We start from the raw sequence: 12,876 nt of genomic DNA, 5'->3' as shown, positions 1-12,876 counted from the left end.
TGTATCTACACTGAGCAGGAGGGGGAGGGAGGGGTTACAGACACACACGGCACAGTGAGCACGTGAACAGGTGGGAGGGAGACGTGAGAGCGAGAGACCATGGCGCTACATAGACAGAGACTACACACTGGAAAGGGTGAGGAAAATGAGTGACAGGAAACGTAGTAAAGTTTGGACACATTTTAATGTGATAGTTCAAAGGCAGAATGTAGACTGTGCAAAGTTAAACATTTCATATCAAGCAGCTTTTTGTCTAATTAAGATGGGTCTTTGTTTTTGTGTTTTATAATTTATTTTTGTAGCACTCTGTTCCATGTTGAGTATATTAATAAATCCATATAAATACTAAACATTTGATATAATGCATGTATAGATACTCATTTTACACATAATTTGGTAATAAATTAATTTAAGCAAAAAAAAAATATGAGGAGCCACTTGGGAGCCGAAAGAGCCGGCTCTTTTTAGTGAGCCGAGCCAAAGGAGCCGGTTGTCTAAAAAGAGCCGGAATTCCCATCACTACAACACTGGGGAGACATACCCAAAAGAATGACCTGATGCTAAAAAAATCTCTCTCCCTCTCTCTCTCTCTCTCTCTCTCTCTCTCTCTCTCTCTCTCTCTCTCTCCTCTATACACATCAGCACATGCCAATTGCGCTACTACTACATTATAGAAAAGTACCAGAAACAATTTGCAACACCGTGTACCAAAAATATATTTAAAAAATGACAGTATTTGTAGAAGAGAGAGTTGTTTCAGAGCTTGGGCATACCTTACCATGTCAAACTCCACACTGCTGTACCTCACCATCAGCTCACCTTTCAGTTTCTCCATGCAGATCATTGGGTAATGTTCACATGCAAAGACAACAAGTGCCTGGCTTTCTCAAAGCGCACTGTGCGGCTACTGAGACATTATCAGAGCGCCGCATCCTGCGCAGCGTTACAGCGGCTGCAGCTGTGTCCGCATCTGGATGTGGCTGATTGTCATCTGTGGTCAGCAGTTCAGATATGAAGCACGAAAAATTCTCCAGGCCCTGTCTCGTTTTGAGAGAATCTGTGGTCTTAGACGTGTACTTTGCAACCTGTGTGTTTGACAGGTGATCGGCTGATTGACTGTCTAAAAAAGAGAACTGGTCGCTGCTGGAGTGAAGTGGGAGATTAATCGGACCCCCGCAGGGCGAGCTCATTTCAATTCAATTCAATTTTATTTGTATAGCGCCAATTCAGAACAGAAGTTATCTCAGGACACTTTTCAAATAGAGCAGGTCTAGACCGAACTCTTTATAACATTATTTACAGAGACCCAACAGTACCACCATGAGCAAGCACTTGGTGACAAGGGCAAGGAAAAACTGCCTGTTAAAAGGCAGAAACCTAGGACAGATCCTCCGGCTCTAGGTGGGTGGTCGTCTGTCTCGACCAGTTGGGATGAGAGAGAGACAGACAGACAGACAGACAGACAGACAAACAGACAGGTGCACAGCAACAACAGTATTGGCAATGGCAATCTAGCAGGACCATGGCAGGAGGCTCCACCAGGATCGATAAGAACCTGCGAGACGAGAAAGCACAAGAACTCCGGGGAAGAAGTGAAGTTAGTAACATGCATTAATGGAACATGAATGAGTACAGAAAGAGAGAGGAAGACAGGAGCTCAGTGCACCATGGGAAATCCCCCGATAGTCTAGGCCTATAGCAGCATAACTAAGGGATGGTTCAGGACTCACCTGATCCAGCCCTAACTATAAGCTTTATCAAAGAGGAATGTCTTAAGCCTACTCTTAAATGTGGAGAGGGTGTCTGCCTCCCGAACCACAACTGGAAGCTGGTTCCACAGGAGAGGAGCTTGGTAACTGAAGGCTCTGGCTCCTGTTCTACTTTTAGAGACTATAGGAACCACAAGTAGCCCAGCATTCAGAGAACGTAGTGTTCTAGAGGGGTAATAGGGTACTATGAGCTCTTTAAGATATGAAGGGGCCTGACCATGAAGAGCTTTATAGGTGAGGAGGAGGATTTTAAATTCTATTCTACATTTTACAGGGAGCCAATGCAGAGAAGCTAGTACAGGAGAGATGTGATCTCTTTTTCTAGTTCCTGTCAGTACTCGTGCTGCAGCGTTCTGAATTAATTGGAGCGTTTTAATGGATTTATTGGGGCAACCTGATAATAAAGAGTTGCAGTAATCCAGCCTAGAAGTAACAAATGCATGGATTAGTTTTTCTGCATCTGTCTGTGATAGGATGTGTCTAATTTTTGTAATATTACGTAAATGAAAGAAGGCAGTCCTAGAGGTCTGCTTCATGTGGGAGTTAAATGAAAAGTCCTGATCAAAGAAAACTCCAAGATTCCTGACAGTGGTGCTAGAGGCCAAGGTAATGCCATCTAGAGTAACTATATCTTTAGACAGTGAGTCTCTAAGGTTTTTGGGGCCAAGAACAAGAATTTCATTTTTTTCTGAGTTTAACATCAGAAAAAAATTAAATTCTTGAACTTGGCCCCAAAAATCTCATGTCCCCCGCAAAATGTAATACAGTCCACAGTCCGTGATAGTGAATGCCTGTTTTTCTTTACCAGCTCTGTACAGCGATGCAGTGACTCTCATTAAGCTGACAGGCGATGTTCACTTTACCCAGCAATGACAGCTTTATGCTATTTCTGATGTGGCTCGTGCTGCATTCATGTTTCCTAATTTTGTCGGATAAATGTTTTAAATCCACAATTCCTTGTTGGGTCCAAGCAGTGTCTCCTCCAAAAAACAAACATGGGAAACAGAAAAGTTAATTCCTAGCTACACTTGTTGTTAACCAGTCCATTAGCTGAAACCACGTAACACAAAATTACGATTTTGTCGTTTGTTCTTTTGTGTTATTTGAACATAATTTTATTGATGTGTCCCCAATCTCTGTACTTCCAATGTTTCCTCCAAAGACTTTAAAGAAAATTGATTAGAAAGTAAATAATCCACCTGGTTCATGTTCATGCTAACGCCTGCCATACTACGAACTAGCCTCACTGTACTGTAGCTACGCGCTTGATGGTCAAGGTCACTGTACTGTAGCTACTGCGCTGTGATTGGTCGAAGGTCACTGTACTGTACCTACTGCGCTGCAATTGATCGACAGGCTGAATGAATTTAGCCCAAATGGGGGCGTGTCACGACACCTGTCAATCACAATCGAATGGAAGCTTATGCTACTGTGCTTGGTCTGAATACATTTAGCCCATTCACAGGAAAAACCCCAAGATATATATCCTGGGTTTTTTCTGTCATTTTTTGGTGCTGTTGCTGCTCTAGGTTCTACCAAAATTCAAAACAATATGTTCTAATGTTTTTAATAATAGTTTTTCATCTTTACTGTAAAAGATAGGGGGGGGGCTTTGCTCTGTTAGCCCATATATACCAGCCGTCCCTGCTCATTGATATTATGTAATGACATTTCTTTTATTAAAGCAGTGTTTGTCTGTAGTAATTAATAGTGATTAAATAGGATAGACATGGTGTGTGAAGTTGCCACTACTCAATTAGAATTGCTTGTTAGATGAGCGAACAGCCTCTGAAACCCCCTCCCCCTACAGGTTTCTGACGTCAGATGGAGGGGATGCGTCCGACCATTTCTGTAACTTTCTGAAACCAAAGATCGGACATTCACACCCAGGTCAGGTTCTGATTGGTCAGCTGGGTGGAGGTGAGAAAGGAACCGGGCTTCGAACTTCTCCTTCTCTCTTTTTTCATTGTGCACACAACTCTTTCTGTCACCTAATGTGTGAACAACTGACAGCACTATGAATGTCTTCTAGAGACTGCCTGAAAATGTGCTCCTTTAGCCACACATTGAAACCGTTTATATGTTTATATATATATACATTCAGGCATGTAACACATTGACATCGCAGTTAAAACATCCAGTTCCACACTATTCACTGCTTCATTTCAGACTTTATTTGCATTGATCGAACCCTCGTTGTTTCCACCTCAGTTGAGCTCAGACCACACTGTGTGTGTACCTCACTCACTCCTCCACTGCTGCAGGCTTCCATCTATCTATTGTTGATCTGGACAGTCTACAAAGTCAGATAAAATTAGCAAGACATGAGAGTAAAAGTCAATAAGAAAATGGTAACTCCTCCCACCCAACCACAAAAGAACACAGTAGCAGATTAATATGATAAAGCATCAGTTCCTCTGAACCACTCTGAGTCTATCTGCTGGCAGCATAAATAACACGAGTCTCCACTTGTCTCTCTGACTCAGGCCTCCTGTTTCTTATTGTTGTTAAATACAAACTCAGGGCTGCATCCTTCAGGTCATCAGAGTCCAGATTCTGTAAAGAGTACACACAGTTAACACAAGGCAAACAGCTGAGTGTGTGAGAAAAACTACATTTATGATTCTACCATTTTGTTCTTTTTTTGGCTTTATTGATAGAGACAGCTGTAAGTAGACAGGAAAGGTGAGAGGAGAGAGAGGGGATGACATGCAGAAAAGGGCCACAGGTCAGATTCGAGCCCGGGCCGCTGCAGCAACTCTGTATATGGGTCGCCAGCTCTAGTGACTGAGCTAACCGGGCACCCGATGCTACCATCTTTAACATAATGAAAACATTTAACATATACAACAGTAAACAATAAAAGGTGATTCACCTCACACTGTTGTGGTCTCTGTTCCTCATCAGCAGCTGAATGACAGAGACAATACATCGAATCAGTTAACTGACAGTCCTTTTCTTTAAACTCTGATGTTATTACATTTAGACTTAACGCATGGATAAACAGGATATGGATAAAAACAATCAACCAAAAATAAGAGTACCTGTCTGAAGTTTCCTGACTGTAACAATCAGACCAGTGATGACCATTACAAGGAAACCAGTCACACTGCCCAGGATCACACTCGTCACACTCTGATGTGCTATTCCATCAGAGTCTACATAGAAAGATAATGATATTAGACTCGACATTAGAAACTTAATTTAGCTAAATAGTTTTACTGGAAATGACTGACAACACAATAAAGGAAATCTTTAGGAGAATCTTACTTTCACACTTGCTGTCCACGTCATCATGTGGCTGATCGCTGCCTTCTAAAGAAATCAGGATACATTTAGTCTTTAAATTGTCACTATGCTGTCTGTGTTGTTAGAAGATGATTGTGAAAAAAAAACAAAACAAAGAAAGGGTACCAGTAGGAAGACTTCAGAATGACCTTACCTTTAACATGTAAATGTATCACACTGAAATTTGGACGTCCACTTTCGTAAAATCCACAAAAATAAAGTCCAGAGTCAGATAATTCCAAATGTTTGATCTTGAGAAAGACAGTGGAGATGTTGGATGTCATTTCATATTTTTCCTTTGAAAATCCGTCGCAGTACACAACAGCGTTATCTGAGGTTATTTTAACAGTGATACAGCTGGCCTTGGTTCCGTTGACCAGTTTGACCCAGAATGACACAGAGTCATATTTGGACATGTTGGTACTCAGCAGTGTGACTTCTTCACCAACCTGAGCCTCCACAGTCTGAGACTCAGAACCTGAGACAGAGATCCAGCCTGAAACACACAAGATTTACTTTCAATGAGACAAAAAGAACATGAACAATAACTCTTACATAACTCAATACTTTCAGTCCTGGTTAGTTAGAGCTACCAAAGTTATAAATGTAATTCAATGCCAGTACTCACTGAAGCTGCAGAGACTTAAAGCTGTTATCAAGGTAAAGTTCTTCATGGTGAGTGTGACTGAAGCTCTGCAATGTCCACAATGAACTGTGCTTCAGTAAGGCTGCTTTCTACATAAAGAGGCGGGCTGTTTGTAGTTGCTCATCCTGTTGCTCAAAGAAGGATATTTTTGTCATAGTACAGAGGTGGTTTAAAGGGGGGGCACTATGGTGGCACTGGCCAACCCTGAAATCTGACTGGTCACCCTAAATTATACCACATTATCCTAACCTCTTCCACTCCGAATTATCTTTCAGAGGCTGTAGCAGGCTCTGTTTTAAAGCTAGAGTGAAGATACTGGTATCATATGTAACTAGATGATCTAACCATGTCATGCTAGCATGGCAGGAAGAGGGCTAAATAATACTCCAAAGTTAAATTACATTTTGTCAATGGAAAACAGTGATGCCTTAACCTCTGACCTAAAGATATCTTAATGGCAGTTCATAGAGCAACTTAGATTTCACTGCGCTCAGCTGAAATCGCTCACAGCCAAAACCAAAAAATGAAAAAAAGTTAGATTTTTTTTCCTTAACCCTGTTTAAGCTGTATGATAAAGCTATATGTGTCACAGATCGAACACACACACACACACACACACACACACACACACACAGGTCGCAGGAGAAAAGCCCCTCCCTGCAGATCCTTTTCAACTTCATTGTTGCAGAAGGAGCAACACCCCACTTATCCATGCACACATCATTCATGAGGTTATTAGAAAGATCAGCTGTCTGTGAGATTAGACATGAGCAGAGGATTAGAATCGCTTGTTGCCCGGTGTGGAGAAATGCACTTCTAATAGACACACTCAGGCTCACACTTGTGCTCACACTGACGCGCAGATTAACAAAGGGGAGAAAAGAATAGGAATGATCTTGGTGACACACACATTGACACACACTGACACTGAATTGGTGACACTTTTGACCCAGAGGTCAAAGGTCACTGTGACTTTAAAATAGGTTTTTAACCATGATTTAAGAAAGAAGTGGGCATTTTCAGATTCCACACATGTTGACTGGGATGGCATAATGAGTAAACAATAACTAGCACATTACAGGCTTTTATCTTTTCATCTCATCCTTGTTGACTTCTTGGTGGAGGCATACGACAACTGGGTGGAAATTCTAGTTTGATATTTCTTTTATTAAAGCAGTGTTTGTCTGTAGTAATTAATAGTGATTAAATAGGATAGACATGGTGTGTGAAGTTGCCACTACTCAATCAGAATTGCTTGTTAGATGAGCGAACAGCCTCTGAAACCCCCTCCCCCTACAGGTTTCTGACGTCAGATGGAGGGGATGCGTCCGACCATTTCTGTAACTTTCTGAAACCAAAGATCGGACATTCACACCCAGGTCAGGTTCTGATTGGTCAGCTGGGTGGAGGTGAGAAAGGAACCTGTGGTTGAACTTCTCCTTCTCTCTTTTTTCATTGTTCACACAACTATTTCTGTCAACTAATGTGTGAACAACTGACAGCACTATGAATGTCTTCTAGAGACTGCCTGAAAATGTGCTCCTTTAGCCACACATTGAAACTGTATATATACAATATACAATATATATATATATATACATTCAGGCATGTACCACATTGACATCGCAGTTAAAATATCCAGTTCCACACTATTCACTGCTTCATTTCAGACTTTATTTGCATTGATCGAACAGACCCACGTGGTTTCCACCTCAGTTGAGCTCAGACCACACTGTGTGTGTACCTCACTCACTCCTCCACTGCTGCAGGCTTCCATCTATCTATTGTTGATCTGGACAGTCAGCAAAGTCAGATAAAATTAGCAAGTCATGAGAGTAAAAGTCAAATATTATTTGATTTTCTTCTCAATAAGAAAATGGTAACTCCTCCCACCCAACCACAAAAGAACACAGTAGCAGATTAATATGATAAAGCATCAGCTCCTCTGAACCACTCTGAGTCTATCTGCTGGCAGCATAAATAACACGAGTCTCCACTTGTCTCTCTGACTCAGGCCTCCTGTTTCTTATTGTTGTTAAATACAAACTCAGGGCTGCATCCTTCAGGTCATCAGAGTCCAGATTCTGTAAAGAGTACACACAGTTAACACAAGGCAAACAGCTGAGTGTGTGAGAAAAAATGCAGCGAAGCCTGCAAGCTAGTTCAGGCTGTCAACTCGAGCTGCGCTGATTACACACGACATGCCTTATTCCATAATCACTAACCAAGCACACCCTTCCAATCTGGCGGTCTATTTAAACTGTACAATTTCCCAGCTCTCCCTCTGCTCTGTCAATGTCGCTGTTGCCTTGCATCACATTGCTAGTGCTGCTGCTCTGTAAGTCTCACCACCACCCCAGCATCCACCTGTAGGCTCCGGCTCGGGGTTTAAGGTATTTGCACATCACTCCCCAATATCTCTGTTAACATATCTGCATATCTGAATGATGAGGTCGGAGCCTAGACGCCAAAATCTAACTATGCTATACTGCTTAATAAACAACAACTGACTGAACAACATTTATGATTCTACCATCTTTAACATATGAAAACATTTAACATATACAACAGTAAACAATAAAAGGTGATTCACCTCACGCTGTTGTGGTCTCTGTTCCTCATTGGCAGCTGAATGACAGAGACAATACATCGAATCAGTTAACTTCTAGCTATTTTGTAGTTTTTCGTCATACTGACACATATTTATGAAGAATTAATAAAAACAGTCAAACAAAAATAAGAGTACCTGTCTGAAGTTTCCTGTATTTGACAACCAGACAAGTGGCAAGGACAACAGTCAGACTGCCCAGGACGACAATCATCAGCTTTGCTATTCCATCAAACTCTTCTACAAGAAAGAGCACTAAGTTAGACTCTATTTCCCCTTTAGAGACTTGAGACCAGGCTAAAGTTACAATGGACCAAACTGAATTTAGTTAAAGTGTTTCACCTTCAAACATTTGATAATCTGCACAATTAAAGAAATCTTTAGGAGAATCTTACTTTTACACTTGTTGTCCAGGTCATCATGTGGCTCATCGCTGCCTTCTAAAGAAATCAATGTAATCCATGTTTCAATATAACTATAAAAAGACATAATGGATTAATGGGAACCAAGAGACAGACTTTACTATAATCTTACCTTTAATGTTTAAATGTATTACAGTGAAACTTGGACGCCCGTCTGTGTAAAATCCACAGAAATACAGTCCAGAGTCAGACAAATCCACTTGTTTGATTTTGAGAAAGAGAGTGGTGATGTTGGATCTCATTTCAAATTTTCCACTCTGATATCCATCACAGAATGAAGCATTGCTTTTAGAATTGAACATAACAGAGATGCAGCTCATCTTGGTTCTGTTGATCAGTCTGAACCAGAATGTCATAGATTCATATTTGGAAATGTTGGAGCACAGCAGTGTGACATCTTGACCAGGCTGAGCCTCCACAGTCTGAGACTCAGAACCTGAGACAGAGATCCAGCCTGAAACACACAGCAGACAACGACAATGTTATAAAGTCATATGAAGGCAAACAACATCTCTTAATGAAAGTTATCAAGAATGTAATAAGTAAATGAGTTTAAATGTTGGCAGGTTAAACATGCAATAATAAACTGAGCAATGAAATTGAGAGTAATTCAGTACTTACTGAGGCTGCAGAGAGTCAATACTGTTATCAAGGTGAAGAAGTTCATCATCGAGCGTATGACTGAAGCTCTGCAATGTCCGTAATGAGAGAGTGCCCCAGGAGGGCGGCGCTCAGTGTAAAGAGGTGGGCTGTTTTATGTTGCTTATACTGTTGCTCAAACTGACCACATACATGCTTTCAGGAAGTGTTCAAGGAGTATGAGACAAGTTTATCAACTTTAACATGTTAATGCCTGGCAGAATTTTGGATGACATTGTTTCCCATTGATGGGAATATGTGCTGTAGTTAAAGGACCAGTGTGTAGGTTTTAGTGGCATTTAGAGGTGTAATTGCAGACTGCAACCAACTGATCACAGCTCACTTCACTCTTCTTTCTAAGTAAGTAGGAGAAACTACGGTGGCCTCAAAATTTTAGAATCTGTCCAGAGCCAGTGTTTGATTTGTATGTTCAAATTTAATTGTGGTATTTATTGTTCTTTTGTGTATTGGTGATTTCTTATCACCGGTCCATTACACATATCATCGTCCAAGGCCCAGTTCCTATAATACATGTTCATGAAGGATTCATTCACCGTATTTATACACTGTAAAACTTGATAAGTTAATTCAACTCTGTTTGAGGAAACAGATTGCCCTAAATGCATTTAGGTTTATTAACTCAAACTATTTAAGCATGAAAGATATTTGATTTGAGTAACTCAAATATGAATTGTTAAGATAACTTGGGAGAATTAGGTTAATGTTAACAATTCCATTCAATTAATTGAACGTATCTGAATAAAGTCACTTTTAATTCATGTAATGGATTGACTGCATTTTCTGAGAGGATTAAGTTATGGTAACTTACTTCTTTGATCAAGGTGTGTTGTCAGGTTTTACAGTGTGTCTTTTTACACCCACAATCACACCTCTCTGAATTTATGTTAGATCATGCTTTAAGCCCATTCATGGTAATCCCTCAACAGTACAGATGCTTTGTCAGTCATATTCTCACAAAATAAACGGAAGAACTGGGGAGAAAGATTTTAAGATGCACAACTGAAATGCTCTCATGTCTGGTTGTGAGCTTGTCAGTTTGTGTAAAGTGGTGGGTGGATAGTGAAACAGTGTCATGGCTTGATATATACCGGTAGCTTTTAAAGCAGCATCATTCTTCTGCTCTTGGTCTTTGATATGTGTGGTTATGACTGGAAACCAGTCTTCCTGTGGTTGCTATTGGTTGCCTCCTGGTTAGTTTCTTTCTTTTTCCAAAACATCCGTACAAATAGAGCCTTTTTGTCTCTTAATGTCCAAGGCTGGCACGGTTAACTTTAAGACTTTATAATTTCTGACTTAGTTGAAACCTTAGTCCAGTCAGACAACTCACATTTGAAATGTTTATTCCAGCAGTACAGCATAGTTAGATTTTGCCGTCTAGGCTCCGACCTCATCATTCCCCGCAGATATGTTTACATAGAGATATTGGGGAGTAATGAGCAAATACCTTAACCTCTACCCGGAGCCTACAGGTGGATGCTGGGTTGGTGGTGGGGCTTACAGAGCAGCAGGCAGCTATACGGACACAGGGCAGCAGTGGCATTGACAGAGCAGAGGGAGCTCTGGGAAATTGTTCAGTTTAAATAGACCGCCAGATTGGAAGGGTGCGCTTGGTTAGTGATTATGGAGTGAGGCATGTAATGTTTGCATGTCTGCATAGCAGTGCAGCTATAGTGCCTGAACTAGCTCACAGGCTTTGCTCCATTTGTCCTTAGACACCACTGCTATATCTCACTCACTCCACCACTATGTAAATCTACACAGGGTCTGTGTCCAAAGGGCAAGGTCAAAGGATGATGTTGTCAAAAGAAGGGAAAATGAAGCAACTAAACTCATCTCATTCACAAGTTGTAAATTGTTGATGACCTGTGAAGTGTGTAGGAGACTATGGTGCCCGAGAAAAAAAGCTAAAGGCCCTATCTACAGCCATTGTTTGGTTTGTCCATGCTGGGCTACTGTAGAAACATGTCGGTTTAACACTGACTCCACGGAAGGCATCCTCCTCAATGTTACACACTGCACCTTTTAATCTATACAAATTATATTTATATAACCCCAAATCCCAAACCACAATTTGCCTCAAGTGGCTTTGCAATCGTTACACCATCTATCCCTAGACAGTTGATTTGGGTGAGGAAAAATTGTGATACAGTATGTGGTATGACTTTTTGGATCAGGGTTACATTTTACGTCTTTCTAGTTGCAGCATATATGAGGTTGAGTTTCCACTTCTTTCTTGTTTTGGGTTGGAAAATCAATGCTGAATCCTTCAGAGTCCAGATTCTGTAAATAAGAGTCAGAGGATTTTCACATATATGAGCTTCAGTGAAAAAATGCTAAGGCCTGCACACTTACTCCCTGCCACAACGGTTAATAATTACAACATTGGGATCCTAGCTGGACTTTTGTCAGGTCAGAATGTCTGAAAAGCTTTGAAACCACACCAGTATGCATACATAAACCATGTATAGGCTGACAAGCTGAATGGTGGCAGATGTGGATTATCATTCTGACCAGGGTGATAAACATCTGAAAACAATGAACAAAGTACATAAGTACACAGATATAGTGTACATATCAATAGAAGCAGTATACATTATATCAGATACATCGACACATATATCAAAATCTACATCACCTGCCTTCAAATATACATATAAAAATATAGTGTAGAAAAATGAGAGGAAATATATTATATGATATATTAGTTAGTATATATGCAATCTAAAATTATTTTCAGATTTTGTTTTAAATATGTGTATCGGGATCTAGGGAATTAATGACTATGTATACATATACAAATATATACATATATACATCACGAAATTGCTATCATAATGCTGCCACCATTGTATTTTATAAAGAAATATAGTCTCATAAACTATATAAAATGATTGACTAATTAGGACTTGAAGTGGTTTAACTTGCTTGTGGACTATATATCCAGTAAATGTGTCTGATCTGCTATTAATACATTTAATCACTGAGCAGTAGGTTAACTGTGATATTGACAACAGGATGTGCAAAAGCTACATAAACACAATAGACAGCTCTCAGACAGTACCTCTTTGCCTCATTTTGACAACAAGGACAATGATGACTTTAGTGAGAACAACAGTCACACCGCTCAGGATCACACTCATCAGGCTCAGTATTTCACCAGGCTCTTCTACAAGAAAGATCATTCAATTACTTGAACTGTGATCAAGTAGCATATATTGTGCATATTTCCGAGTGAAATACTTTTTTATACTTTACTAGCTTGAAATCTAATATTAGCACTGATTAATGACCTTTGTTGACTGATGCAATATCAGTTCACAAATTCTAACCTGCATATTAAATCCTAATGAGAGGATGGAAGAACATTTAATGTGCTACTGAAAAAAATCTCTCACATTAATTATCAGATTTTGACAGGATATTTCCTTAACAATCTATCTCTGACCACGTTGAAATAAGATACATTCTGTTTCCTTTGTGCTG

At 40.2% G+C, this 12,876-nt stretch overlaps 2 protein-coding genes across 4 annotated transcripts in view; one reads left to right on the top strand and one right to left on the bottom strand.

Annotated features, from left to right (window-relative positions):
* The window catches only part of LOC127349558 (uncharacterized), a 103,992-nt gene that overhangs the window by 38,587 nt on the left and 52,529 nt on the right, over positions 1-12,876 (top strand). The gene's annotated exons all lie outside the window — the stretch shown is intronic.
* LOC127349550 (uncharacterized) overlaps positions 1-12,876 on the bottom strand; it is a 20,724-nt gene extending 7,848 nt beyond the window's left edge. For 2 of the 3 annotated variants that reach the window (XM_051375405.1, XM_051375406.1), the window contains exons 1-3: positions 12,455-12,876; positions 11,574-11,673; positions 9,355-9,422 (exon numbers count right to left, since the gene is read on the bottom strand). In XM_051375405.1, the coding sequence (XP_051231365.1) occupies positions 9,355-9,422; positions 11,574-11,599 (94 nt within the window). In that variant the 5' untranslated portion in view covers positions 11,600-11,673; positions 12,455-12,876. Of the gene's footprint in view, positions 1-7,399; positions 7,788-8,296; positions 8,332-8,449; positions 8,552-8,706; positions 8,752-8,845; positions 9,188-9,354; positions 9,423-11,573; positions 11,674-12,454 lie in introns of all 3 variants that reach the window. The other variant, XM_051375407.1, reaches the window with a different exon arrangement.

This window comes from Dicentrarchus labrax, unplaced genomic scaffold (genome assembly GCF_905237075.1).
Source record: "Dicentrarchus labrax unplaced genomic scaffold, dlabrax2021, whole genome shotgun sequence".
Taxonomy (NCBI): Eukaryota; Metazoa; Chordata; class Actinopteri; family Moronidae; genus Dicentrarchus; species Dicentrarchus labrax.
This window is presented reverse-complemented; position numbering and strand designations above follow the sequence as displayed.